This window comes from Anomalospiza imberbis, chromosome 4 (assembly GCF_031753505.1).
Source record: "Anomalospiza imberbis isolate Cuckoo-Finch-1a 21T00152 chromosome 4, ASM3175350v1, whole genome shotgun sequence".
Taxonomy (NCBI): Eukaryota; Metazoa; Chordata; class Aves; order Passeriformes; family Viduidae; genus Anomalospiza; species Anomalospiza imberbis.
Window position 1 is genome coordinate 29,672,774 of NC_089684.1, and position 24,187 is coordinate 29,696,960.

A 24,187-nucleotide genomic window follows, 5' to 3' on the forward strand; every position below is an offset into this window, starting at 1 on the left:
AACTTCCTGCCTCCATACTAAGCATAAAAATACTATTTTAGATTGTATTTTTTGTTGTCTATTATAGTGTCTAGATCCATACAGATGACAGGGATAACACACAGAAATGTTCAGACCACAAACAGCTCCTAAAAACACGCTCATTTTTCCCCTAATAGAGCAGAATCACTTCCTGCACAAATTAGTAGCTTCCTTTATATACAAGCCACTTGTTATGAAAGTAAGCAAAATCAAAATGGTTTGCATTCCAAACCCTCTGCATACCTGAACCCACCATTTATTTTTCACATAAAAAAACCTAAATCTCATAAGAACCAGCCAAACAATACTGCTCTGGGCTACCTTCTTTAGCATTACCTAGAAGCAGCTGTTTGCTCCTGCTGGGACAGGTTCTGGGGACATATTGGCACATAGCAAGATACAGACCTACTGGGGCCAGGCAAATGGGGACAGGTTGTGACTGGAACATAAACCTCAGGAGAGGTCCAACAGATGCTAGTTTTAAGTAAAATTTGCAGAACTAGACTGGAAGGACACAGTAACAACCTTCAGGGTCAAACTGCAACTGTGACAAAACCAAAAGGCAACCAGAAACCAGTCTGGTACCAGCAATTACAGGAGCTATCAGAGTCTTTGTTTCTACAAATTTCAGCCTTCAGCAGAACATTTCATTTATTCTCCTTTTCATCCTGACTGTTGGTCAGATCCTGGCAAAGAGCAAAAAACGAATCCTTAGGCCTCAGCTGGGTAACTGGTACCAGCTACTTCTGACCCCTGGCAATGTGCTTAGCATTAACTAACACCATTTTATAATGAAGACAGCCATTCTCTGTGATCAAGAAGGTCACATATATGCTCCCTTTCTCATCATCAGACTCTGAAGGTCCTGTGAACCAAGCAGACAAACCAATAGGATTTCTTCTTCCCCTCACTATTTCTGGGCACCAGGCCAATTACTCTGCTCCTTACTGTCCATGGAGATCTCAGACACCCAGACAACCAGGTGGTAGTGACTGTCATGGAACAGGGAAGTGTAACAGCACACAGAGCAGTTATAAAATCAAGCTGTTCCAAGACCCAAGTGATGAACCTGGACTGGAACTGCTGCTGTACACTGAGCCCTGTGACTGCCAGTGGTCAGGGTCACCTCCACTGACATCTGAGGACCAAGTGACTTGTATTCTTTCATATGATTTTCAAGTCTAGGTTATGATTGCTAAAGTGATGAAGCAAACTGTGTATCAAGATCTGACCCAATGTGCAGGGTCTAGGTGATTAGAAATTCCAAGCTGAGATCTAGGTGATTTGAGTAAGTTGCCATTATAAATTCTGTACTACGCTACTCAAAATTGCACTACACCGATTTTGCTTACAGAAATGCTGTGCTATTATGCTAATAAAAACTCCTTTGAGAAAACAAAGCTTTAATTGCAATTATGATTGAAATTAAAGTGCTGTCATCATTCTGCCAAGGGTTCCTAAAAGAAACTGTTGCCTCAGAGTCAGGTGGCAGTCACAGAGCAGAAACCTTTAAGAGAAAGGCAGAATGTTCCACAAGAGCAGCATTTGCTTAACCATCTCTGGGAAAGACCATACCTGTGTGACATACTGAGCTGGAAGGACTGCATAGCCAACATTTCCTGTGCCAGGGGCTGGTGCCAATACAGTGCCTGGGGGGAGGTTGGTGAGGTTGGGCTGGATCTGTGGCAGTGGAGTGGCTGGCATGATAAGTCTTTGTTGGGGCTGACTGGTAGTGACTATTTGAGAAGTTGAGTTGATTGGTTTGGGCACCACCTGGAGAGAAAAGAGCTCTTTATGAAATCAGTGTTTCAGTAATTCAGAACACACCTTGATTAGTAGAACAGTTCTTTACAGATCTGGAAGCAGACTTTTTTTCTGTCCAGCCAAAAGAGGTCAGGACTATTACATGACTTAAACTTAACTCACCTGTTTCACAGTCTGTGCTGGTACTATGGGAACTGACATACGCACGGGGGTTGCGTTCACCACCACGGGCTTCGCTGGTGTCAAGAAACAACATCATATGAACATGTGTTAGTCAATCCAAGTCCACAGTTCAGCCCTTCAGACTTTAACATGTGCATAACACAGAGGTACTTAACACTAACTCATGGCATGCAACACTTGGGTCTAGACAAGACCTTTGTAAACAGGTCTTTGGCACACATTTCACTGCAATGGATTAAAAAAATCAGCCAGAGTGCAGATCTCCTCTGGACACTAGATCTCCCTTACATCCCTTTTCCCTTTGAAATCTTTTATTCCATCACCCCTCTGGAAAGCATGGATAGAAACCAGCAAAAACACCTGACACTTCTAAAGCAATTTACATGGAAGGATCTTCATGTTACAGGAGTTTTGGCAATATGCTTGTGGGCTGTCCCACCTTCATGCTCTTCATATAGAGGAGATGGGAGAGGCCATGAACCACCCACAGATCTGGTAAACTAGGGAAAAGCAACCTAAAATGCTCCCAGGATTCAGGCCCAGCTACAGAGCAATTTGATACAAAGGAGCATTTTCACATACAGACCAGAGGTAGCAGCAGAATATGCAATTTATGGAAGTCTTACCACAAAACCAAGTACATCTGGCAGTCTTCACAGATCTCTGTTAAGTATTCATTTTAATCATTACAGAAGAAACATGAAAGAAAAACCCAACAGAGGCTTCAGACAATGTTACCACCAGCACTTACCCTGTTGCAGAGGTTGAGTATTCGTACTGGGATTTTGACTGGCAGGTTGGGTTGAACTACTGGCTGTTGTGGCAGTAACGAGTCTGACATAATGGAACTTGCTTCCAGGTACCTGAATCTGCTGAACATTGGGTGCAGTTGCCAAGGGAATAATTGTCTTAAATTGAGATGTACCCATTCCTCCTACAGTAATGGTCTGCACTGCTGATTTCACAGCCTGTTAAGCCAACACAGACAGCACAAAGTTACTTGTACAAAGGCAGAAAGAACATCAACACGTTTATTTCTCAATTTGTTAGTGAGCAACTCTAGCATACCAGTTATACCCTTGAGAGGGAAGACAGTTACCCTCTTTTTGCTTTCAAAAGTAGAACAGATGCAAAGGGATTAAATGCCTCTCAACAGCTCAGAGTAAACTGAGTTCCATTTTCAATGCTCTACACCAAACACCAGAGTAAACTAGTATTTACATGAGTAGGGTGACTCAGTCCACAAGATACATCTGCCAAAACTATTTCAAGTGACTACAGAGAACATGGCTCTGTTTTTCTTCCACAATCAAACAAACAAACACAGAAATATTCCTACAATTAAAAGCACATGGTAAGAACTTGCAGAACAGTTTGTCTGGACTACATCATAATTTATCTGTGTGTGTACAGATATGTCCCGTTAAGATAGTTTGTAATTAATCCACAGAAATCACTGTGCAACCCTTGAGAGGAAAAGGAAACAGAATCCATAACTGATGGACATCAGAAAGAGTACAAGCTGAGAAATGAAAGAAGCGAGAACAATGAGGAGTAGCAAAACAAATTAATTAAGAAAAAAATGCAAAATGCTGAAAGAAAGGGAGCTCAGCAGACCTGTGCTACCTTACACCTGGAGTATCAGTATACCTGGAATTTGCAAAAGTTAATCTTTCCAACTTTTCTCAAACTACAAACTAATAACAAGAAAGTTTTATTTCATTTATACACATTCATAAGTCTACTGGTTTGATAACAGCCTCTTTTCCCAGACTTGACCAACCTCAAACTTTGATTTCTTCCTTTTTCTCCTTCCATTTACCTTTTTTTAAAGCTCAGCTTTTTATTCTTGGTATCTTTTACTATTGATATAAAGCATATTGTCCTTGACATCAAGTTTAAGTACTACATTTGGTTGACAGTATGACGTGAATTCTTATGAGAACATTTTCCCAGCTGCCCAGCTTTCAAGCAACTACATGAATGAAATCTCAGTTTGCACACATTTTACTAGAAAAACAACCCTGCTCTTCTAAAAGATGTTTTCTTGAAATTTTTTATTTTTCTTAAGATATTTTATACCTTAACAAGCCAGAGCATCAAAAAAAACCACTATGTGCAAGCGCAGTCACAGACATTATCAAAGGGAGACCAGTACTCTCTAGCTCACAAATAAGCAGCTGCTCTCCAAGGACAACTGGGAAAATTGTAAAATTCAAGAGACAGTTCTTCTAAAGGCATGTTCTTGAGCCCAGTGAAGACAGGTGAAGCCCTTGTGTTGTGTCAGATAGCTTTGCAACAGGAACTCCCACAGACATCTCCATTTTCTCACTAAGAGTGCTTGCATTAGAGAGACTTAACCTTTTATCAACTATTTCAGAAGACAGTTTTCCCTGGGAAAAAAAAACAGTTCGAATTTCTATGGTGTCCATACTCCAATATCAGCATTCCAATTATTTCCTGTATCAGTAAGATAAGAATGGGAAAATCTGTCTGAGTCTCTGGTCTCATGCTGTACATGCGTGTCCACTCCCAGCTATATCTATACTCTGGATATATTTATGTCCATACACATTCCTTCATGTTTACCAGAACAAGAGAACAGATATTGTGATAGAAAAAGATTTACCTAAGATCACAAAAAAGGAAAACAGCAAAAACTGTCATTTGTAAGAAAGGTCAGTTTTGTCTTGTGATTAATAAATGCAAAGCTATTTATAAAAGCTGTTACGGAAAACCCAATTTTTCTAGAAATGAGACACAGGCAATAAATAATTTCTGGTTCTGTTGGTTTCAGTCCAGATCTCTACAGCAGGATTATGAACTCCACTGCTTCAAACCTCAGAAATACCTGGAAAGCAGCCCTAGGCAGTGGCAGAGAAACACTGGCAGAAGAGACAGAACCACCCAAAGAACTCCTCCTCATGTCAGAGTTCTTCATGTGACTTGGGAGATTCAGTACACAGAAACAAGAATTTTTACCAAGCGGGGCTTTCCAGGTTGGAAAGCTACTTCCTAACAGCACGCCCTTGTATGGGCTTGCAATGGTTTGCACCTCTCAACTGAATAAGTATACACTCCTTGGGGCATTATTTTTGCCAATTCCTAAGCAAACACCATTCCAAGAACACGGCGGACAGACCGCTGCCAACCCATGGTCCAACACCCCAGTTTCCAGCAAGCAATGACACAGACACAGCATAAGACAAAGGAAAGTCAGTCTGTACCTGGGTGGTTGTGTGGTTGACTATAGCCTTCCCAGGGGAGGAGGGTGCTGACTGCTGCACTGTGAGGATCTGCTGTCCTAACGCTACATTCAGTGGGACGCCCACCGTCTTCTGGGGGGAGTTGGGAGGCTGGGAGGCCACTGACACCACTGTTAGCTGCTTGGCAAAACAAAAAGCAGTTTAAACCTCTGTGCAGGATACAGGACCCTGTACATATACATTCCCCTCCTCAGGACAGCACAGCTCTCCACCAGAACAGAGCTCTTTCTGTGAACAAGGGTGCTGCATTTAACCACAACTCACACGGGTCCAGCTGTAACAACAGCTAATAGAGCCCTTAGGAACTTGAAGGCTTCACTGGTTTCCAGCACCAAAAGGCTCCTGCAGAAATCTAGCACAGCATCTGGATGGGAGTAAGGGGTTGTCTTTCCATTTGTTTTGTTTTTTTTAAGGAAACTGTCCCATTAAAGCCTGAGCATTGTTAAGAGGGATCTTCTAAAGGGGCATTGGTACAATGACTATTGCATCATAAATAGGAATTTTAAAGAAAAGCTGTTCAAAAGAAAATTCTCACCTCACACTACCAATTCAGCAAAGTATAAGAACATCAGTACTTTCAAATCTACACTGCAGTTTCCCACAGAGATCCAGTCTTCTGTCCACATTTCTGCAGAGTGCAATTTTTAAACACTCTATATAACCACACCCCTTCCAAGGCTGGTTTTCTACTTTCTGTTCTAAACTTCCTTATGTTTTAAGAATAATCAGATACTTAGAATTGCTTATCAACAGTAAATTCAAGAGGTAATCCTAAAGAGTTTTTTCACACTCACTTCTAGTTAAAAAAAGTAACTTTAGAATAAAAATTAACTCCTTTATGTCGCTTCTCTTACTAATAATTGTCAAACACAAGACTTTTACTCCATCTGTATTAACACTGCATCACTAAAGCATAGCCAAACTAAAATAATTCTTTATTCTCACTTTGTTTTTATACATGAGATTTTAGTTTGCCTGCACTGTGCATCTTGTCCCCCTACCTCTATTTCTCCAGCAATATTCCTCTTCTCAAGACAATTATCAAATCCAAAACACATGAGTCACCTTGACCTGTGCCAATCTCCAGCTCTGTGCAAGGACCATTGCAAATCTCATTTACTTCAGAAGTGATCAGGGAAGACTAAATTGCCTATGCAGTAGCAGGCAATGGTTAGTAAGTGCTGACCTATTAATATTATTGAGGTCTCCTCTTAAACAGCCTGTTGACATTTTATGAAGGCATTAAAAAGAATTTGAGTGCTTGGCTAAGAGCTGCTCTCAGCATTGATGCTTAGGGAATGGCAAGAAATTGCAGGAATGGGAAACTATGCAGTAATGCATATCTACTTAAAACCACAGTAAGGGAGCCAGTTGAAAAAAATCTAAAGTGGGGCAGTACCACAGAGCATTGTGATGCAAAATGGAGTCTCTGGAGATATTTTTATGGACTCTGGAGACATGTTTATTATCTCTGCAGATAATAAACAGCTTGTAGCAAAGACACAGAGAACTCCATTCAGACCACTGTGCAGGAGAGATAGAAGGCTGCAGCCAGAACAGTCCTTACCTTATTGGGGGATTTGAGTGGTGAGATAGCTATTTTATTCGGTGTCTGTTGTGTTGTTGTGCTCAAAGATGATCCAATGACTCCACTCTCAGAGATGGTTATTGTCTTTGGTGGTGTCCCTGGAGCAGACTGTGAAAAAACCCTACCTATAAACAATGAAGATACCATCAGCTCCAGTTATCCCTGGTCACAGTAACTTTTAAAGCAAAGTTTTCCCTGCCATTTGTGCAATTTATCCCTGCTTCTGAGAGTGTACGACCTGACAGGAAGGACACTGGCATTCTTTAAGTTAGATTTAGCAACAAAGAAGAAAACAATTGCTGTTATTACAAACAAAAAGACAGTTTGCTCGGGCTTAAAAAAAGAGCCAAAATGCACACTGAGCTTTCTGTGCCATTCAGCTGATAATTCTTGACAGCCAGAACAGCATCCTGAGGAGCAGAGCCCTCCAGTACACCTGCACCACACACAAACACCCAGCCAGCTGGCAGTTTCCTGGGAAAGCCCTGGGCTGCTGCCAATGCACAGAGAAACTGAGCATCTGTGGGGGACTACTTCCTTTGAAACCTCAGCCATCAAACACGAGCTGTGTTACAGTGACCAAGAAAAAGATGTTTGGTCTGTCTACAGTCAGCTTTGAGGTTCTGGGGTTTTTATTTTCTCTGTTGATGGTTGCCTCTTTCAGTGCCTAACAGTTTTTAGTCACACTACCACCCAGGTTTTCATGTGTGTGTCATATATTCTCTCACTTTTTACAATGCCAAATAAGAGTAAACATCAAAAACGGCAGCTCCAAATCATGACATCAGTTTCAGGAATATTGCAAACTCCCAAAATGGAAAACAGATTTTTTTTTCCCCCCATACTTTCTAAGTTTCTTTCCAAAGAATGCTTGACCACTGAGCTTTCCCCTGCTCCACTTTGGTTCAGACTCATTTCTATCATAGCTTCTGTCACCCATTCTCTTGTACTACATTTATAAAAATAAGAAACAAACAAACAAACAAATACCAGCATAACTTTTCCATCCAAAATCAACTAGAGGCATAACAATTAAAGTCAACTGGAACTAATAAGAAAAAGCACTATCCTCATGGCAAGTTGATTTCCTCTGACGTCTGTGTGCTCTAAAATCACCATTTTGTGCAGTCTAACTAACAGCATAGATAGTTGCCAGCAGCTGCTAAAGCCATATGCAACCTGAAGAATGTCAGTCTGTGGGGAATTTCACCATCTAGAGGTTTCAATCCTTTGAGTTACTTTCTTGTGACAGCTTCCCCCTTCTCACTACATCTCCTCCTTGGCATCAGCTTCCTAAAGAGAATCTGGTTGCTTATGTTGACATGTCTTTCAAGTTTACAACTTCCACCTCAGCTTGCAGGTATTTCCAGGCAATTAAAAATGTTTATCAGATTCAGGAAAACATGCATAAGAAAATCAAAACACAAACCACAAATGTTACACCTTCACTAAAGTGATCCCAGCCTCTCAAAGCTGGCAAGCTGTGCTAGCTGTTTGGAATGGTGAGGGAAAACTGGTATTTACAGATTTCCCTCTCAATTAATAAAGCAACTTTACCTCCCAGTGATGGTTTTAGTGATGGCTCATGCACATGTGATTTTTCAAAATACTGATTTAAAAACTGCAAGTCATTTTAATGTTTTTGGGCTGGGTTTTTTGTTTGTTTGGATTGGTTTTTTAAACACACAAACAACTTAATTCAAGTATTTATAAGCATAATAATCTTCTTACAGGTCTATATATTTGGTAGAGAATTTGAGAAAGAGGACAAACTGGGGAGTGGGATGGGGAATTCCTCTTTCACCTGAAACACATGTCAGGCTGCAGGCAGCCCGATGACTCAAGAAAGAGATTATGTTCCAGCTATGTGCCATTCACTGGTATCTATCAGTGTTTTGAATAGAGACAGTTGCATCCTTTTTAAAACAGGCTCAAGTCCCTGTGCTGTAAAGACTTAACAAATTTGTTTAAATACCTGGAAAAGATTTTAGGCCTACTTTGGCTGATCAATCTGTAAGCAGTTAGATATCTTTCAAAGATCTAAAGACAACTCCAGTTTCCTACATTTGTCTTTTTCAGAAAATTCAGATGTCTAAGATGTTTAGCAACAGATACACTGCCATTATATACAAGTTATTACACTGTGTTTTTTTCTTTAATTTTGTTGGTGTTTTTGCTGTTTTTCTGTGGTCAGTTGGGCTTTTATTTTTTTTTATAAGGATATAGAGTTGTTTTCCAAACAGAAATACCATTTGTTATTTGCCTTAATTACTTTCCTAGATACTTCTGCAATTGTTATTTTTGAAGTAGGTGAGCAACTTAACAAAAACAACACAGGTTTATTCACTTTCTTCCTTCAAACATTTTTTCCTGTTACTAGCATGTATTACCTTTAAGTCCAACTATAAGCAGATTAAAATAATACAAAAGCATGTGTCTCCCTTTCTCCCTGTGTACTTATAAAATGTTTCTACAAATACTTTCTGTTCATCAAGTAATCTTTTCTGTGGCTCTGGGGTATTTTTTTTCTCCTCCCCAAAATCCATGAACTAAAAGCACCTTGCAGTAAAAGCAGCTCTGCAATTCCCAAGATTATTCCAAATGAGCTAAGTATAAAGGTACCAACAACTGCATTTATCTGCTTCTACCGAAAAAGTTTTCTGATTTTTTTTTCAATTGCTTGAGATACTTTGACAGAAACTACAGTAAAAGTGTTGAGACAGAAGAATTTCTACAATTATCATTTCTTTGAAAAGCCTTTAAAAAATGGCAAAGCAAAACAAGTCAAAGTAGTACAACCTGCAATGACTGGTGACACTTGAGTGGTCTGCCCTGTAACAGCTTTGCTATTGATTGGTTTTGCAAATATCAGCTTGGTGATCACCGGGCCAGAAGTTGGGGTTCGAGTCTTCTTCGCAATCTAAAAGATGGAGGAAAAAAGATCTAAAGTAACTTGAGCATTTTGGATCTAAATTATTGTATTGTTAAGTACATTAAAAATTAAGAAGGGCAATACTTGCACACATAATTAGAAGAATAACTGTGTATCTTGCATTTCATCTCCACTTCTCTTTATGGAAAGAACTAGGAGATTATCCTCGACACTTCAGAATGCCAGCTACCAAAATAGGATAGCCAAATCCCTCTCAGCTTTTTCAGGAGATAGCTCTTTGTGCAAACACCTCATCTTCAAGATGCTGAAATTATTTATTACGTGTGGTTGGTCTACACAAAAATGGTAAAATTAAATACACAATTCTGCGTATCTGAAGCTTTAAATGAAGTCACTTCTTTTTGAGCCAACCAGGACAAAACTTGTCCCCAGTGATTTTAATATGACCACTACTGCTCTGAAACATCTCTTGACCATTTTGACATAGCAGCACACTTGTTTTGCAAATGGGGAAAATGCTTTCTGCAACAGTTCTCCAAAAGCACACGGATCATCATTGCCTGCAAGTTTTGAGTACTGGCTAGCCAAGAACAAATCAGTTGGCTACCTCCAGGTACAAGGGGATCTGTTTTCATATTGCAATCCAGTCTCCTGAAACACAGCTGGACCAAGAACATGTACAGCAATTCAATGACAGATAATTTCAGCTTGAAATCTTTGTAAGCAGGAAAGTATAGTCTTCAAAGTTTGAAAGAAGATTTTTCTCCCCTTCCACACTGAGAGAAGTTAACTGCCAGATGCATTTATTCCAACAGTTTTTATACATTGGCAGCAAGTTAGCGCATAGTTCAATTTAGAGGTTGACTTTTTCCAAAGACTTTTAACCTGCTGACTGTAGAGGCTGCCTGTGGATGTGGCCTGAGTCTATGTGAGCACACTGGAAGGCTGTGTGCTCACATTTACTGAAGCCCTTACACCTGCCTACCCCACAGGTGAGGTACATGCTGCCTCTCCTCCACCACATCCTGTGGGCACTAGCCATCAACTCCAGCAGTATCAAAGAGGCACAATATTAGCATCCACGTGGGGAGCCACCTCTCAAGGGCACAGAGCCACCTTTCTTACTCAAGCAGCTAAATCAGAAATCTGCCTGACATGCAAAGATACAGAGCTGACAGCTACTTTCGACAGCCTGAGTAAGTTACAAGTGCTCAAATGAAGCAATTGAGTAGGCTGGAAGTTATGGTTTCCTCCACAAAAACCTATGTAAAGAATTTGTTGCCTGAAAACACCATTTTTACAACCACATAAGGCAAAACCATTCAAAATATTCAGCAGCACATAACAAATTCCTCAGCTGCTCCACAAAAAGCACACATGAGGCTGCCCCCAGCTCCCAATAGCACAGTCATGGCACAGCCAGGGAAGTTGGAGCTCCCTCTGCTATGGCATTGGAGCCCTTCCAGCAGGCTGGTGTGGAAAGCCAAGGGCACCTCTGTGTGCCTAAGCTACACCCAAGCCAGGGAAGCCAGCAAGGAGCAGCTCTGATGCCAGGCACTCCTAAAGAATGGATCTTATTTAAAGGAAGCTACATGCTGCTCCACAGTTACACTACAAGTGCTGCTCAGGCATAGTAGGTGCTTTATGGGTGATTTACGACTGTCAAGGTGCTAAAATTAAACAGAGGAGAAATAAACCTGTTCTTTTTGGAAATATATTAAGTAAAACTTTGAAACATAAGTTGTTTGAAGAAGCAAGCTTCATTCACAGCCCTGTTCACAAATTTAACTCAGTCATTTCTAAATTTCAATGATTCAATTATCTTAGCACAGATACAGCTGAGAGATGAGCAAGCATTTTATCCGTATTTTTTTTTTTTCAGCTTGGACACACTTTAATTTCTGATCAATTCTACACATTTCATCTGCTTGATCTGAGGTTTCTGTTTTGCTTAAATTAATCTTACCTTGCCATAAGGTATTATTGCAACTCAACTGCTATGGCTTTTTCTCTGAAGTGAGAGCTAAGTCTAGCTCAGAACATGATGAGCACTCAGCAGAACAGCCAGCTCTGGATAACAGCAGTTGTTTCCCAGTAACAGTCAATAAATGTGCTTAAAAGACTTACACGAATGTATGTAAAATACTACCAACCATTAACACAAAGTATTTCAGAAAAAAACTTTAAAATCCCAAAATAACAGATCAACACAAGTAGCCCTGCTTCCCTCATACTCGACTTGCAGTATCCTCCTCAAATAAATTTCCCCCTGCTTTTTAGGTGAACTGTTTTGTCTACAAAGAGGGAGGTCTAATAAACAAGTGAATCCCCTCAGGGCTTAGGAAACAGCAAGACAAATGTGGTTGGTTATAAATGAGGAACAGCACTCCTGCTCCTACCTGCTTGCCAAGCAAGCCTTTCTGAGGTTTATGGCACTGGATATCCCCAGCCACCAGGGAGAAGCTTCTCCACACCACTGGGAAACTCACTGACCATTTCAGTAAAGACTGGAGAAGTCAGATGAAATAATCAAGATGCCACTCTGATACTTCGGAATGGGCAAATTCTCTGGAGCACTTTGCCATTGCCTGTACTGACCACAAGGAGCTTAACATTATCCCCCTGCCTATGTAAGCTAAGCATGCTCTCTGCAAGTTACTTTGCGTTAGACTGCAAATATATTCCCCGGAGCAACAAGCTCTTTCATAGCAATGTTATTATATTTAGGAGCACACATCAAACTTCTTTCCCCTACAGAAGTCAAGAGATTTACCTGCAGGCAACTGGACTTCAAGGGTCAAGTTCTGTCTTCCTAAACACTCTCCACTAAAGATGAACTATCAAGTTCATACAGCTGAACTTTGTTTTCAGAATGTTCTATTCATACAGAAATAGGCACACTCGTAACTCACACTTACTGCTGGATATCCACATAGTCAGCTTCCACAAAGGAGCTAATACACTGTAAATCCACTCCCTAGATGACCTGTTGGGAGCCTGTTCATGTACCCACTCTCTGTCATTTATATTTGGCCTAGTATGAAAAATCAGGGACTCTAAAAATGGAAAAGAACACCTTAACTTCAGAGATTAAGAAACTGAGCTAGGAATGGGAGTTTGAGGTTAGGGAGTGCACAAGGTCCCTTTTCAATGACGAAATAAAGCCACAAGGATGGCTTAGCAGCTGCCTTGCCATGGTAGCAACAATGCTATGGACACTGTTAAAACCAGAGCCAGTTACCACACAAAACAAGCACAAGACAGACTTAAGAGCAGCCATAGTGATGTGTCAGACACCCGGTTCAGAGTCATGTGCAAGGCCAAACTGCTGCTTAATAAACCTGAACTAAAGCAGTAGAGCAGCAGGCACACCACCGCTTTTAAGGCGGTAGGCAGGCAAGAGCCACAGGCTGAAAGCAGATGTACTTGCCCAGCAGTTTTTTTCCACACATCCATGGCACTAGTTTCAAATCAGGACAAGTTGCTATAAGGACAGTAATTAACCTCTGGATATAGATGAGGCCAAAGGCCCTGCCACACTTAACACCTCAGAGTCTCATACATCTAGAACTGTAAGCAAAGAAGGAGTCAAATTCCAAGAAACATTTTGCTGAACTCTACCAATTATGCCTCAGGTGCTGAGACTTCAACTATCACAATTAGATTACAAGATTAGATTAGATGTCAAGGCAATTGAGTTTCTCTAATGATATGCAAAGCCTTTATGAAAGTGACCACAAGAACTGATAAGAGCTCTTTGACATCTAATCTGTACCAGTTCATTCTCAGAACCAAGTCAAAGTCTTGTGCTGCCCTCCATCTGAAATACTTGATTCACAAGAGATAAATTACACAAGACTCACGAGGAGTCAGGGAGGCATTCACAGCCTCCTTTTCCACTCACCGAAAGTTTAAGGGGCTCGTTCAGGGTGATGGGGTAAATGAATCACTGCATTTTCTAAGACAGGGACTCAAGGTGTCAGTTACCTCCCCTGTCATTCAGGGTAGAGTAGAGCCAGAATCACCCACCCAGCCTCATATGTCATTCGGAAACTTCAGAAATTTTCTACAGGGAAAAGCACTGTCTATAAAGTGCTAATGTAATCATTTCCCCTGCAATATCGGGTGCTAACCTTGTCTTCTTGCTTTTCATTTCTACTCCCTCCTCTCCTTGTGGGAAAAAAGCAATGTCAAGTGCTAACAAAGTGTTTTGCAAAGGGAACCAATGGCTTAACAAAAAGAAACCACAAGAAAACAAATTTACCCAAACTGCAATTAACTAGATTTAAAAATGGATGCAAGTTCATTAGTAAGAGCTTCTGCTAAGGAACGTGTAGAATTCCCAATGGCAAATCCCAGAGGTCGGTAGCCAAGCTGCTGATTTCAGTCACTGACAGCACAAATCAGCTCATGCAAGGAAAAACCACATCACAGTTAAGTCCTTCTCCTCAGTTTCCTGTATCTGGCACTTGGCAGTGAATAATGAAGCCAAGTAACAGGAACTGATCCTTTCTTAAATGTTCCTATGATGACTAAAGAGCAGAGACTTTCTTGAAAACTATAGTGACAATCATCTACGTTTCAAATGGCCATTATTAAATATGTTTCCAGGTATGATGTAGCAACAAAAAAGGAGAAAGTAGAAATTGGTGCAGTAGAAATCATCTGCAACTTTAGAGAAAATATTCAGAATTGATCTTATTCACCTGCCATGAAAATACTAATCAAGGAACATTTTGCTAATAAAATTCTTTAAACTTTGTCATTTTGATGTGCAGCTGATTATTTTTAATAGTATACTTAGGAGTTTAATTTCTCATTTCATTTAGACAGTAAAATAAATATTTTCCCATCAATCTACATTGAGTTCTACTTGTCCTTTACTTTAAGAAGTCTCATTTCTGCCTCACTGCCAATAGAACAAAGTCACTCACATTTAGTTCTGCCACATAACAGATGAGAATCAGACCCTTTGGGTCATAACCCAAGTCTTTTCAACACATTTTCAGATCCAAGCAGATTCTCTGTGGTTTCAAATATCTCAAGATCCATGCCAGAGATTGGGAACAAAACCTTGAATGTTCAGCTTATGATAACTAGATTTGAGGCAGACCAGATACACCCTTCTGTTCTTTTTCAGATGCTAGAAGTTTTTTTCAGAGAGTTTATTTAAACAAACTGAACATAATAGGCAGAAGCTACTCTTCCATAAAGGAGGGTATACTTTGAATAAACAACAACAGGCATATAAAGTTGAATTCAGTCTTCCTGAAAGTATGTAGAATTTATTTGTATAAAATGAAAATAATGAGAAAATTATCTTCAATTTATTGGATAGTTCACTTTCTCCGAGACAAACCCTAAGTTTCTAGACAGTAGCTAGAGGCAAACAGCATAAAATGGCAAACGTAGCCACAGATGAAAGCATGGGCTAAGAGCAGCATTGTACTTTTTAATACAAAGAATAAATGCAAAGGCTGAAAGCAACAGTGTGTCAATCAGTGCAGGAAACAGACAAAAATTGCAGCAACAGAACTGGTTTTAATAAGTTTCATCAGCATAACTCATTTTACCTGTACTGTTTTTACTTGCTGGGACTGCAAGACAGAGGGCTGGGCCGCAGTGTTTATCAGCTGACTTCCCTGTGTCAAAGCTGAGACACCCACAACAGGTTTCACTTCTGACCGACCTCCAATGACAACTTTGATCTGCTGGCCTTGTACCTTGGAGTCTCCACCCTGGGCTTGGGACACAGCCTTCTGTGACTGCGGGAGCTGGCTGTGGGGTAATGCTAAAACAATAGGCTGACCAGACTTGCCCAAAGTTGTTACAATCAGCTTTTGCCCATCTGGTTTAATACTCTGACTGCCTATTTTAATATCAGTGGCCTTGTTCAGAATAATCTGATTAGCTGAGATAGTGACAGGGGTCTGAGCACCAAGTTTATGGAGGCCACCTGCGAAGGCAGGCTTTACAGCTGCATTCACATCAGGGCTTGGAGCTGTGGTGGTCAGTGCCGTATCTCCTGAGTGGCTGCTGGGTGCAGGGACCGATTCCGTGGTGACTGTGGCTGTAATCATGGCCGAGGAGTCACTGGTGGAGTTTACGTTCACTATTTCTTCCAGTTCTGTTTCCATGGGAATAGACTCTCCTATTGGCGAAGACACGATAACAGCCTCGATGCTGTCATCTTCCACCAGAGTTATGCCGGTGTCCATGATTTCCTCAGGCAGCAAGCTGTTCACTTCTGCTGAAACCACCTCCATCTTAGTAGCTGTGGCAGTGATGGCTGGAGCAGGTACTGCAACATTTTAAAAAGTTATTGGCTTCCAGAAAACACATTTTTTCAAAGCTTTATGAATAATATTACCAAAGAAAATACAGCCAAATTTTTTCAGACTGAAAGTATTATGCATGCACAGGAGGGATATCAGGGGAAAAAAAAACCTTAAAGTGTAACATACTAAGCTGAATTGAGTCTCAGTAATAACTTATATCAAACGTTTACAGTATCATTTGCTGAAGTAAAATAAAGGCATTACCACTCCACTCTCCACACCACAGTACACAAAGAAGCAGTGCTTCCCCCCTGAAGATATGGGCACACACATATAAACTCACTGAAGTATAAAGCAAGAGTTACACAGCTTTTAAAAAAATCTAATAGATGATGATGTCCTCTCATACATGCCAACATTGATTAGCAGGTTATCTTGCTTAAGAGACTTATTATCTATACCAGATGTAGCATTATCGCCAAATTTTCATTTTGGAAATCTCGGAGAAAAATAAATGACTGTTTAGTGATGGACTTGAACAACCCCAGAAGCTCAATCAACAGCCACCTACCACAGGATCAAGCCAAAGCCCTGCCACTCACAAGATGAAGAGATAATCCCTTGATGCTGGCTATGAAAAGAAGAGCTCAGTAATTTTCTTACCTCAATACTCACCAGAAAATTTATAACACTCAAATTCATTATTCATTTGAAAGGTGTTCCAAATACAAAACAAATAACACACACCATATGAAAAAAAAAAAAAAAGAAATTCTTAAGAGCACCCAAACTATATATTAAACACCTGCAGCGAGATTCAAAGCCAGAGTCACTTCCACTTGAGAAACCTTACAGACATTACTGGAAACGGTCACACTGTACCATTCCCCTAAAGCTGTATCAGTGTCAAGAGCCAGAAAACAGATCAGCTTAATAAGGCATTTTCTGCACTTGCTGACCCCATGAGCACACTTGGGCCCCGGATGGGTGAGCACACCACGTGGGTCTGCCTACATGCTCCTGAGCACTAATTATAAGCTCAAGGGGACAAAACCCTTGCAAATTCTGTTTCCTAGTTGCTAGGAAAAGCAGAGCTGAGTTTTAATACTAATTCATAAGGAACTGTGCCAGTGAAAACACTGACCAAATGCCGAAGTGACATTATTTCCTCTGGAGTCATTGTGGGGCTGTTTTGTACAGCTGCTAAGTACAGAACAGCTGCATTTCACCCACAAGGTGGAAGGATTGGGGGAAAAAATCCCTGCTAGAATTACACAGTTTCCATGCCGAGCTCCAGAGACTATGCTGGAACAGTCCTGGCCTCCCTGATTGCCAAGGGTGCCACTCTGACCCCTTCACCTCAGAGTGCCATCCAGACCAAACTGCCCTGACACTCAAGAAGCCTGAGCCCTGAAAGAACTGCACGGACAGTCAAACTCACAGCTCACTTATTGGCAGGCATTTAAAGATAGAAAGTTATCTGATGTCACTGCCAGAAATACCTCCTATGGAAAGCATTTCTCCCCCAGTAATGCCTGCACAGTGATGCCAGCCCTGGTAAGCAGCCCTAGACAAAACAGGCAGCTCCGAGGGACACATTAGTAATAGTATCATATTGCTGCCTTAAAGTCAAACAGGTTAACTGCATAGATGATTACTCTAAAGTAGACAGGTTTTGAAGACAGCATATGTTAAGGTCACTAGGTCTTCTGAGCTGTGTCACTTGCCTGTCACCTCAACTACTTGCAAAGGTTTGCGGCTCAGATAGTAAAACTTCAAACTATTTCAGACACAAAAAAATACACCTCAAACCAAAGCATCATCCTGTTCTATATTGATATGCCCATAGGGCTTGGATCCAGAAGTTAGACTCCTAGTGTCAAGCACAACCCATGTAATGATTGCCTCCAAGTTTGAAAAGGAGACAATCATCTAAATCAGACAGTGGGAAATCCACCTCACTCTGTAATTATAAATAGTTTTAAATAACTTGCTTTTGTTTTGCATTTGTACATGTTTTTCCCAAGAAGAAAGGCATTCTTAGCATCTTTTAACAGTATGATCATAAAATACTTAAATATAAGTAGTTGTATAGTTCATCAGTTATTTGCATTCTTTATCCTTGCCATTTGGTTGTGTTACAAAGCGGTAAGTGCTTATTAAATACCTATATCTAGTTGAAAGCATATTTTTATTAAAATACATGGAGTCAGGTTTTTAAACAGCATTTTGAGTCCAAACTAACCACTGCAGGTCAGAATGCAGAAGAAAAAGAAATATCACATATAGTCTGGAATCAGAAACTGAGAAGTGAAAAGGAAAGAAACATTACTCATAGTTACTGGGTTAACAATTTATGGCAATCACATAGGAAGATTTTGCAGTTATCAGGTAATTTTAAACTTAGCTTTCATTATTGTATTTAGGCTAGTGTGCTCAACAACAGCAAAAAAGAACCATAACACAACCCACTTGGTCAACTTCTTCACAGTAGGTTGGACATGACTGGAATAGATACATGAAAGGCAACAATGAAAATTTCATCCTGGCTACAACAGAGGCTGCTGTCAAAGGCAACTTCAACATCCCTGCAGATTTTACTTCTTGGTATCTAGCCAGGATTTCTCAACAGTTCAGCTGTTTATTTTTTACTAATGCTTTTATACAGTTTCTATTTTTCCAGCTCCTCTACTAAAGCGATTACCAACAGTAAAAGCATGCCAACCTCTTTTAAGATCCTAACAGCCTTGAGATCGTCAAGAAAGGGTAGCAAGTAGTTTTAACTATTTAAACCCTTCAAAGTTTCCTTCACTTCAGCAGCTATGCTTTGAGTACTGAATAATGCACAAGTGCTAACTACAACCCCTTACAAAGATGCATCACTACATGTTTACTCAAAGCTTGAAGGAAAAAACCAATCTACACCAAGCAAGTGTTTAAGCTTCAGACTGGGAAACTCAGCAAATATCCTAGGTTCGGATTACTAAACAGATTATTTTAGCCTAAAAAATAATGGCCACACAATTAAATAAAAGTTCACCAAAAAAAAATCACATGAAGATTTGTAAACACAGCTAGCTCAGAACACCCAACCATCCAAACACATTAAAAAACGTTAGAGACTAAAGCATATTGTCAGCAAAGTCCTGGACCAACAACTTTGAAAAATGCTGGGTATGGTAAGAAGGAGAGGAACAAACTCTCAGTTTGAGCAAACCACCTGTGACCATCTTACTCATAAAACAGATTCCTATTCTTGATATTCAGGAAGGAAAAATATATATATATGATGGTGTAAAGGATAAAGGGGACTTCTAAGGAAGAGGACAAAGAAGATCAGGATTGTAAGCAAAAATACAGAATGGTGTCTGACAGGTATCTGTGATTTATGATCTTTTTTCTCCATGACTAGCATGTCACTTCAAAATCTCTAAGAAACTCTATTAAAAGTATTGAGATCAATCATATCAACATCTTTGTTGATAAAACACCAGAACAGCCACACTAAACAGGAAAAAAAAAATCAATATAATTAAGCACAGTGATCTACAAAGAAGTAAACAAAATGCAAGACATAAAAATGTCTTGTATTTAGCATTTTATTACATGCAGAAACATTTCCATTTCACTAAGAATAGCCAACTTACCTGCCTGCAACCATGAGCAGTTCGAGTAGGGTGACAGGTTACAAAGCTACCAGCAGGGCTATGTACTGCAGGCAAGCAAAACACACACTTATAAATTCAGATTATACAGAAACAAGGCTGCTGAGACCAGGTTTACATGAATTCCTGGGAAGGTGATGCATGTTAGCAAGGCCACGAAAACAGAGCAGAGAGCCACGGCACTCATCAACATTTGTGGCTGCTGGCCTGGTAGTGCTCAGCCATGGGAACACTCTGGTATAACCCAACACATCTAGGAACACTGGCCAGACCTGCCTTGAGTCACTGGCAATGCTAATTTTTTAACCAAATTCCCAAGTATCACTTTCACCAGCAAATAAGGAAACCAAATCAGTAACAGCTTTTTTATGATCACCTCTTGAAGTACCACACAAACCCACACCACCCAAAATCAAAAGCCTCATAAATGCAACCCATCTAAGTTACGCCAGAAGCAGCAGGGATTCTCTTGGGACCAGTAAGAAAATACTAAGTGAAACTAAGTATCATTGCCAGATACAGCAGTATCTGTAAGTAGTTCTTTAAAGCTGGGACAGATACACTTAAGAGTAGCACCCTTAAGAGCCATCAAGAGCAAATATTTCCAACTTCTGAGCTAAAACTGTGCAAAAACCCTTAAAAAGAAGTATGAAGAAGAACAATGAAGCCTGCCCCCAAGAAAGGGCAGAGCGAGGCTGAAAACCTGAGTCAGAAGAATGGCAGAAAAGCAAGAGTGAACAACCTAACTATTGTTCACTGCAAGTACAGTGGACTCTAATGAAAATGCATATAAAAGAATGCAGGATCAACAGTTAGTCAGTACAAAAGGGCTGACATTTTGATTTTCCATAGCTGAGACAAAAATGTGCCAACACCATCTCTTCTCTTTCCAATCAAGGTGCAGCAGAGGACTGCAAGCAGGGCATGGCTCACATATGAGGATTTTTAAACTCAAAAATCCCACATTACATGGTTGCATTCATAAAATTGGCATATTTAAACCTTAACTAGCAAAGGTTTAAAAACACAATATATTTCCTTCCTAAGTCCATTTATTAGAACAAAATCAAGAGCAGGAGGAAAAAGGGGAAATACAGAATGGATCCTTGATGATTTAAGTGAGAAGTATGAGATGCTGTCAACTACACCTTAGTTGCTTAAAGATATTGCTTTTCAAATTTTTCAGCTTCTGCTTATCTGCTCTCTCCATTTCTGGCAGATATGTAAATTCCTGAAGGCTGCTGAGCTGAAGAAATCTGTTTTTTTGTGACCTTAATACTTCAAAATTAAGAAATTTGAAATGCCCAGCCCTCAAGTGCCAGTGCCTAGACCTTTCTGCCAGGGCAGGGACAGGTAGCAGACCTGTCAGCAAAAGGTGTGCCCAGGTGTTGGATCTCCTGCAGCAGGTGGTAGGAAAGAGTTGGATCACTGGTTCCAAGCACAGGCTGCAGGAGACTCATAGTCCACAGCCAAAGAGACAAAAACTCTCCCACCAGCACACCCAGAAGAGATAGGGGAAATAATGCTGAAGAATGGAGGCTTGCAATGGCAAGGACTGGCAGAAGGAAGAGACTTCTCCCAAAGGCTGAGGTGCCCTTACCAAACTGCTTTGCTCCTCTGCAGATGAAGAGGAAACACCCATCACAGCAGGAAAGATGCTGGAGCTAAGGCAGCCCCATCTACTCCCTTTGCTGCCAGCAGGAGTTTGGGTGCTCAGAAACCTGATCTGTGAGGGACTGGGGGATCCATCTGACAGAGAAAGGAAAGAGATCTTTGTCCATAGGCTAGTCTGCATGGTGAGGAGAGTTTTAGACTGAAGTTGTCAGAAGAGGGAAACCAAGGGTTGTGATCTGGAGCAGAGTCTGGTTGGAGGCCTGCAGCCAGCAGTGATCTCCAAGGGATCAGTACTGCGTCAGGTCCTGCTGGACTTGTTAAATGATCTGGATGAAGGGACAGAGTGCATCCTCAGCAAGTTTGTGGATGATTCAAAACTGGGAGGTGTGGCTAATGCATCAAGAGGTTGTGCTACAATTCAGTGAGACTTGGACAGAGAGGAACCTAATGAAATTCATCAAAAGTAAGTGCAGGGTCCTACACCTGGTGAGGAATAATCCCACACACCAGTACAGGCTGGGGGCTTACCTGCTGGAAAGCAGCTCTGTGGAGAAGGACCTGGAAGTTCCAGGGGAGTAGTAGTTCCATGCAAGCCAGCAGCATGTGCCCCTCTGGCCAAGAAGGCCAATAGTATTCTGGGGTGAATTAGGAACAGTGGGGTCACTATCTAGAACTGCTGCCCAGAGAGGCTGCAGTGTGTCCTCTTCTGCAGAAACCCACATAGACACAAACATATGTAGCCTGCCCTAGGTTCTGTTAGACTAGATGATCTCCAGAGGTCCCTTCCAACCCCACCCATTCTGTGATTCTGTGAGCAGCTGGAAGCTGCAACAATTTAAATACAATCCAGTAGAAATAAAAAATAAAATCATGTTGCAATTATTCAACCATGAAACACTTAGTAAGCTCTCCATGCTGCTATAATTAACAGATAATAGTACAAAATATTGACAAGGACACTTAAAACATGAGCACCCACTCCTGCCCAAAAAACCCAATACAAAGAAGAAGAAAGAGATTATGTTCTTTGCAGACATGCTGTAAAGAAAAAAAAAATTAAAGTTTTCAGAAGTATTCATGTCTTACTGTCTTCAAAATAGAAATGTTTTACACAACTGCATCTTCTTCACCACAACAGCTGCTACAAATACACTTCAAGACTCTGCTATCCTGTGACTTATACCTGTTTTCTTCACATCAAAACTATTTCTCACATAGAAGGAATCTCAGCATGCTACCATAGAAATTCAATTACACAAACCAAGTACAAAAGCAATTTTTACAATTAAACTAACAAGGTCCTTAGAAAGAGTACATAACCAAAAATCCCCATGAGTCAGAGCCTTTCAGGCAAAATAGAAGGTGAAAAGAAAAAGGGAAAAAGCTCTAACTAGGTTTTGGATAAAAGCAACATGTCATACAGATTGCAAATGGTTGAATTACATTACATGAACAAGTGAGTGTGTTGTTTCCTAGAAAAACAGCATTTCAAAACACAGGAATCTCTAGCTCTGGATTGGACAACCCCCTTTTCATCACAATAAAATACTACATTGCCCAAATTGTAGTATTTATTTTAAAAAATAAAATTATTAAGGAAGAACATTCCAGCTGTTGAGAGGTACTGAGCAGTATTACTGAAGAAAACACAACAAAACTCCAAGCACTCACTCAGAGTCATGAAAGTCTTAAACACTGCTTGTTTACCACACACCTCACTCACAGCAACTTTCCAGGAAAGTACTGGAAATAACATTCCGTGCAGCAAAATACTTCAAAGCAGTTTGGATTGCCTTCTGTAATGGGAAACAATGTTCTACTTTCAAGTAGAGCTTTAGGCAAACTAAAAATAAAATAGAAACTAAAAATAAGAACATTCCCCTTCACCCTTCCCTTGGTTTGCACGCCAGTTTCAGTCATTTTCAAAACATGCCATAGCACAAAAGCTAAAACACAGAACTGCACAGGTGCTACAACCACTAAATACATTCTGAAGATGCTCACGACAGTGAACAATCCAAATTTCGGGTTTGTGGATTCCAGGGTCTTTACTTTTAATCAAGTGCTTCTAATCTTATGTTCCATACAAACTTTGGGGTGAGACCAAAAGGAAAAAGCCTTAAAATAACTTCAAGTAATTTAATTTTTTGCTGCGTTTAGTAGGCCAACAGTAAGGTATTATGAAGCTAAAGTTACATTGAATAAACATGTAGTGAATTTAGCTTGACTGATAAAAAAAACAAAAACCAAACAAACCTGAAATGTGAGGAGTTCTTATCACTAGGCCCAAAAAAATGCAGATTTTTGTCTTATATATATAGCTTAAAATAAAGGTCTTGCTTTCCAAACTCCAGACACCCCTTGAATGTGAGGCTACAGAAGAATTCAGAGGACACAGCAATATCACACCAAGAACACTGAACAAATGTGAAAACTACCACCATAGACTTGATATCAAGTTCCTCACAGGCTTTCAGCAGGTGTTATCATATTGCACACCCTTAAGATCAGGCTTGCTGCCAGCAATTTCAGCAAGCGTACATTTTAGAGCTGTATTTATGAACAAGAGTTCATCATAACAGAATCCTAACCTACCATTTTTATTGAGACTTTGCTAACTGGGAAGCACATTGATGATCCAAGTGTTTCTCACCTATACTACAATAGCACTGCCCAGTTAGGTACAATACATGAAGTTCATTCTAACTGAAACAACCCCCCACACACCACACTGATTTCAGTGAGGTATTTAATTAAAAAAAAAAAAAGCTAAAATAGCACTGAAAATTTTGCCCCAAAAGCTTAATTCATTACGTGTCTTATGCAATCATGATCCTTTTCAAAGTTAGAACACCACAGAGATGGAAACTAGAGAAAAACCTTAACACAAAAAAGTGCAGTGCTTTAAAGGTAGT

The 24,187-nt window shown here is 40.3% G+C and overlaps 1 protein-coding gene across 6 annotated transcripts in view; it reads right to left on the reverse strand.

The window, feature by feature from the left end:
- Positions 1 to 24,187, reverse strand: part of LIN54 (lin-54 DREAM MuvB core complex component) — a 39,820-nt gene that overhangs the window by 8,178 nt on the left and 7,455 nt on the right. For 2 of the 6 annotated variants that reach the window (XM_068187688.1, XM_068187689.1), the window contains exons 2-8: positions 15,289 to 16,016; positions 9,622 to 9,742; positions 6,802 to 6,947; positions 5,196 to 5,351; positions 2,720 to 2,936; positions 1,948 to 2,021; positions 1,597 to 1,794 (exon numbers count right to left, since the gene is read on the reverse strand). In XM_068187688.1, coding sequence (XP_068043789.1) covers positions 1,597 to 1,794; positions 1,948 to 2,021; positions 2,720 to 2,936; positions 5,196 to 5,351; positions 6,802 to 6,947; positions 9,622 to 9,742; positions 15,289 to 15,981 — 1,605 coding nt within the window. In that variant the 5' untranslated portion in view covers positions 15,982 to 16,016. Of the gene's footprint in view, positions 1 to 1,596; positions 1,795 to 1,947; positions 2,022 to 2,719; positions 2,937 to 5,195; positions 5,352 to 6,801; positions 6,948 to 7,667; positions 7,772 to 9,621; positions 9,743 to 15,288; positions 16,017 to 24,187 lie in introns of those variants that run through there. The other 4 variants (XM_068187694.1, XM_068187690.1, XM_068187692.1 and 1 more) reach the window with 4 other exon arrangements.